General features: G+C 39.8%; 1 protein-coding gene across 2 annotated transcripts in view; it reads left to right on the top strand.

Moving 5' to 3' along the window:
- Nucleotides 1-204: 204 nt before the first annotated feature.
- The window catches only part of LOC150065089 (zinc-regulated GTPase metalloprotein activator 1A-like), a 41,152-nt gene continuing 35,356 nt past the window's right edge, over nucleotides 205-6,000 (top strand). For both annotated transcript variants that reach the window (XM_090329688.1, XM_090329687.1), the window contains exons 1-2: nucleotides 205-444; nucleotides 3,855-3,941. In XM_090329688.1, the coding sequence (XP_090185814.1) occupies nucleotides 294-444; nucleotides 3,855-3,941 (238 nt within the window). In that variant the 5' untranslated portion in view covers nucleotides 205-293. The remainder of the gene's footprint in view (nucleotides 445-3,854; nucleotides 3,942-6,000) is intronic.

Raw genomic sequence — 6,000 nt, 5'->3', positions numbered from 1 at the left:
TGCTAGAGCCCACAGGGACAGCTTCAGCAGGGCCAGCCTCAGCGACCACGCCCACGAGGGGGCGTGCCTACGCACATGGTGGGCGGGTCTATCTTCCGCCTCGGGGGTGTGGCTAAGGGGGGGCGGGTCCTCTCTTAAGAGCCCAGGTAACGAGGGCGGGGCCGAGAAGCGCTGCTCGTCGCGGTGTGATGACGACACGCCGCGGCCTGGCGCGGCGTGCTTGGCGTCAGGGGTTGGAACTGTGTGCTTTGGTTCTTCCTCTCGGGCCTGGGGCAGTGTGGCTGGGGGCCGTGATGTTACCGGGTAACGTTACTGTGGAAGAGGAGGAGGAAGAGTACGCGGAGGATTGCCCTGAATTGGTCCCCATTGAGACGAAGCAAAGAGAGGAGGACAAGCCTGGCCCTGGCGTTAAGATTCCAGTGACAATTATCACCGGGTATTTGGGTAATTAACCATCCTGGGGGGAAAGAGTCATAGGCCCTGGGGCTTGGGGCGCGGGAGGGGAGGCCGGGCGGCTGGGGTCGCTTCTGTGTCCGAGAGCAGGTATCTCTGAGGTGGTGGCTGGGTCATTTGCTTCTCCTTCTGGATTGTCTGTCCCTCCATTTTTCTCAAGTGAGATTCAGAGTTACCTCGAATGTTGGAGCCTAGACTCACCCCCCCCACCCCTTCATTATAGTGTGAATTCCTACAAGTCATTTTACCCTTTTGAAGGTTATGTACTCCGAAATGGAAACAATACCAGTCACCTGCCTCAGCTCCTGGTCTTCATTTGTAAAACGAGTCTGAAAACACCTGTAAAAGTCTATTGACATTCATGGACGCCCTCTCTATGCAATGCCTGACAACTGGGGAGGGGACATCCCTCACTAGAACCTGGCCCCTGAGCAGATTTCTTATCCATAAATAGTATACTTCAGATTTGTGCCTTTAGCTTTCCCCATTTACTCTCTGGTACATCAGGAGACCTTTGGAACCAAAGGTCAAAACAATACATTCAACACTTCATATATTACTGTCTTCTCAAATCCTTCGGTTTCTGTGATCCCAACATCCTGAAATGCTCAGTATTTCCTCCTAACTACTGTAATCTGGAATTGTTTGGCCATTTAATGTATTCTCCATATGTTAGTACTTACCAGTTTTATAAATATTAGTCTCACATCCTCTTGTGGCTTCTATTTGGATAAAAAAAGTTTCTGGCATCTGGAGTGTGGCCTAGTGGTAGAGTACTTGCCTAGCATTCATGGAGCCCTGGGTTCGATTCCTCAGAAACATACACAGTAAAAACCAAAAGTATTCTGTGGCTCAAATGACAGAGCACTAGCCTTGAGCCAAAAGTGCTCAAGGACAGTGCCTAAGCCCTGAGTTCAAGCCCAGGACTAGCAAGATAAATAAATTGAATTTTTTTGTTATTGGTGTAAAGGTGATATACAGAGCATCTACAGTTTTGTAAGTCAGGTAATGAGGGCATTTCTTTTTAAACAGCGTTACCTCTTCCCTTGTTTTCTCTCAGATTTTCCCTCTCTTCTCCTCCTCTTCCACAATGAAATTTCTTAATTTCAATACTGAGGAAAAGGATGTAGGCTGGTATTTGTCAGCTTCTCATGCCTGCCAGACCATGTCTCAGCACATTGAACTAATCTTAAAAATAAGTGCTGATCATGGTGTGAACTTGTGGAATCCAATTTACTTGGGAGGCAAAAGCAGGAGGATCTTGAGTTCAGTCCAGCTCAGGCAGAATTAGGCTGATCCTATCTCATAAACAAGATAAAAGCTGTGCACTAATGGCTCTTGCCTGTAATCCTCGCTACTCAGGATGCTGAGATCTGAGGATCACCATTTGCAGCCATTCTGGGCAGGAAGGGGTGTGTGTGTGTGCATATGTGTATGTCTGACCACCAGAAAACCAGAAGAAGCACTGTGGCTCAAAGCAGTACAGTGCCTTGTGTAAAAAAGCTCAGGGACAGCACCCAGGTCCTCAGTTCAAGCCCCCCAACTGACCAACCAACTGGCCATATATCCCTCTTAGCATTTTGTCTTATGACAATCTTCTCTTATTCATCTAAATTCCCACCATCTTCTACTTGTAATATTTGTAAGCTCCAGGCTTGTCTTTTTTCATCAAGACACAGCATAACTGATTTGTAGTATGTATTTTTGAATGAATGTGAACTATTTCTTAATCTTTTTTTAGTCCTCAGAATGTGATTGATGGTTAAGTACTAGTACTTAATCTAGTACTTCTACTAGATTTCTTACATGCTTGACTTGATGACTGTGCATCAGTCATGATCAAGGCCTTTCTCACAGTGGGGTAGATTTTAAGAACTTCATTCTTTTGACTTAAATCTGTCCCACTTTACATTTCACATGTTTGTAGTTTTAAGTTTCTAAAGCACACTAATAGATGTCATCTCTTTAAAACTTTGAAAGAAAATTACCTACAATGTTGAACGTATTAATACTTTGACACTTTGCAGACCTCTTCTAGTTATACCCTAGAAATCTCACAGATGCATTTTAACAGGCACGTACAAGCTATGTGTAAAACTTAGCCTCACTATCTGTGATAGCAAAACACTAATGACAGCTCAAATATCCACCAACAGTAGAGTAGATAATAATATGTCCATATAATTGAACTATACTACTATACACTTGAGATTTTCTTTTCTCCCTTTATGACCTTTGCTATTTGGCTCAAAGATAAATATTTTGCTTCTACTTGCAATGAACATACTAGGTTTAACATGCCACCTACTGGATAAAGTTAGTGTAGCTTTATGCATCTGTCTTTCTCAGTACTGAATTTTCTGTTGATGTTTCCTATAACTGTTACTCTGTCCCGGTTTTATTATGCAACCCATTTTATAGTTTACTTTAAAACAAATTGTAGCTACTTTAGTTGCCATATAGTTACTCTGAATTTGTATCTGGTTAATGGCTATTGAAATCAAGATTCTTTATGTAAAGTTTAGGGAAGTCAAATATTCTTGGCTTAGAAACATCATCATGTACAGAGACTTTTTTTTTGGCCAGTCCTGAGGCTTGAACTCTGGTCCTGGACACTGTCCCTGAGCTTCTCCCTGTACTTGAGGCTAGTGTTCTACCACTTGAGCCACAGCCCCCACCCCGCCCCCCAGGTAGTGTCCTGAGGGTTAATTGGAAATAAAAGTCTCATGGACTTAACTGTCTAGGCTGGCTTTAAATGGTGATCCTCAGATCTCAGCCTCCCAGGTAGCTAGGATTACAGGCATGGGCCACCAACACCCAGCTCATATTTTTTATTTTATAAACGATAAACCTTATTCCTTGGAAGCTATTATTTCATGAATTCTTTTTTTTTATTTTTTTTATTTTTGGCCAGTCCTGGGCTTGAGCTCAGGGCCTGAGCACTGTCCTTGGACTTTCTCAAGGCTAGAGCTCTACCACTTGAGCCTCAGCACCACTTCCGGCTTTTTTCTATGTATGTGGTATCGAGGAATCAAACCGGGTCTTCATGCATGCTAGGCAAGCACTTTAACCACTAGGCCAAACTCCCGGCCCTACTTCATGAATTCTTGATTAGAAATTTTAATACTTCTGTGTTGTTGAAAGTTATTAAGACATATTGAAGCACTGATTCAGTTTAAAAATTATTTGTAGATATTTATAAAGTATAGAAAGTGTACATAAAGCATACTAATCAGATTGCCTTAATAATATTTAACATATAGGAATAACAACCAGAGATTGCCCTTATCTTTTTCTCTAAATTCTCTTTCATTAAGTATGAAAAATACCACATTACAATGGTAAGACCTTGTGCCTTTAAATTTAGGCTTTAAATCTTAATACTCTACTATATTTTATAGGTGCTGGCAAGACAACACTTCTGAACTACATTTTGACAGAGCAGCACTGTAAGAGAATAGCAGTTATTTTAAATGAATTTGGAGAAGGTAAGTGAAGTTCAATGAGTATGTTGCAAGAATAGAACAGTTTTTTCCTTAGGTGCATTGATATTCTACATTTAAAAAGAGAGGATAGTAGGTACTATAATGTAATACAGTGATATAAATTGCTCTAAGAAATAGTTAATTTTTAGCATGCATTATTTTGTGTGAGCTTGGAACACTGAACCAAATAGTTTCTATAAACATTTATTTTGCATAGCTTGTGGGATTCGTATTAGCTGAATTAAATTAGATCTCTATGTGAAATAAATGACTGAAAGTAACAACCTAAACACATGAAAGAAAATGTTTAAAGGAACTGCAAGGATGGTTTTGTACTGACTATTATGGAAAACATTTGACCTTACTTCAGATACCATAAGTTCACCTATTGTAGATTATTGCTTGTTAATACAGTAGCTAAAACTGAAGGTTTTTTAAAATAAGTTAAACAAGGTGGGTGTTAGCTACTTAGGAGCTGGTATCTGAGGGATACTGTCCAAAGCCAGGCTGAGCAGGAAAGTCTGTGAGACTCTTACATCTAATTAACTACAAAAAAGGCAGAAATGCTAGCCTTAAGGAAAAAATGCTCCGGGGCAACGCCCAGGTCTTGAGTTCAAGTCCTAGGACTCATATCTACTGCCCCCACACCTCCTCTATCTTCATGAATTCTCTAAGCATTGGTATGACTATATCTTTTACTTTCACCCTTTTTGTCTTAAATATTGAACTGGTAAAAATATCTGTAGAGTTGTGTTAGATGTAATATTTTGATAACTTTTATAGTTTTTCTTTGGTAAAATCTCACCATAGCAAAAATATATAATTTCTATTGTCATGTTACTTAAATTGTACACATTTCTCAGTTGTAAGTATGTGAAAAGGTAGGCCTTATGAGCAGCACTAGGTATCTGTTACTAAACTTGGATTTCTGGCTTCTCTGTCTCATGTAGGAAGTCCTTTTGGGGTCTCTCTCTATGGCTCAGGCTGTGCGTCAGCCTCCTGGTTATAGATGGCTAGGAAAGTCCTTTTAGACAAAATGAAAATCTTAACTTTTCTTTTCGCAGTCCTAGAACCTTTTTCTTGCATGCTAATAAGCAAGACTTCTTCTCTGGCCCCTCTAATCCTACCAATCACAATGATTTCCTAACTTCTTATTAACTGTTTTCTATGGCAGACTGGTTACATTTACTTGTCATTATTTCTTCCGGTTTTTCTCCAGTTTGGGGATCGTTTTCACAGTCCTTCGCAGCATTCTCAATACTTTCTTTTATATTTTACTAATGTCTTATATATCCTGAGTTGCATAACAATCTTTTAAAAGCTCTTTATTATGGGGTCAGGAGTGTAGCCTAGTGGTAGAGTGCTCGCTTAGCATGTACGAAGCCCCGGGTTTGATTCCTAGGTATCATTTACACAGAAAAAGCCAGAAATGGTGCTGTGGTTCAAGTGGTAGAGCCCTAGCCTTGAGCAAAAATGTGTCCAAGGACAGTGTCCAGGGCCTGAGTTCAAGCCCCACCCCTGGTATATTGCAAGAAAATAAAACATTTAAAATCATTTTTAGAACAAATGTATATAATCTAATTCTTTCTCAAATAAACGTTACTGGGGAATATTTCTGTATTTGACTAAAAATAATTTGTGAATGAACATAGATTTTCTATTCAGATGCCTTCTTTAGAATGCATTAGGGTTTTTAACTGAGCAATCAATGTAGTGGAAACAATTAGAGAAAAAAATGTAAAAAGAAAACAGATAAGACAGTCTTGTAAGAGGACAGACAAGCACCAATCTAAAAATAATAGTTGAATCTCTCTAGAAGTTTTACTGTGGACAAGAAAAGAGGCTTTCAGGCTAGCTCCTTTATAAAGAAATGGAAGTGAGCAAGAGAAAGACTTAAATGGGAAGTAGATAAGTCATGAATTGTTTAGGGAAATAAAAGCTAAAATAATCTGGAGACTAATTTAAATATTCAGGCTACTTGAACATGTACAAGAACACAAATTTTAATTGTGGTTTCTTTTGAACTCTGTTCATTTTGAATATTCTGATCTTTGATAGTCTG

This window comes from Megascapheus bottae, chromosome 3 (assembly GCF_031878675.1).
Source record: "Megascapheus bottae isolate mThoBot1 chromosome 3, mThoBot2.hap1, whole genome shotgun sequence".
In the NCBI taxonomy this organism is placed as follows: Eukaryota; Metazoa; Chordata; class Mammalia; order Rodentia; family Geomyidae; genus Megascapheus; species Megascapheus bottae.
The sequence above is the reverse complement of the archived record's forward strand: the minus strand, read 5'-3'. Positions and strand labels throughout refer to the sequence as shown.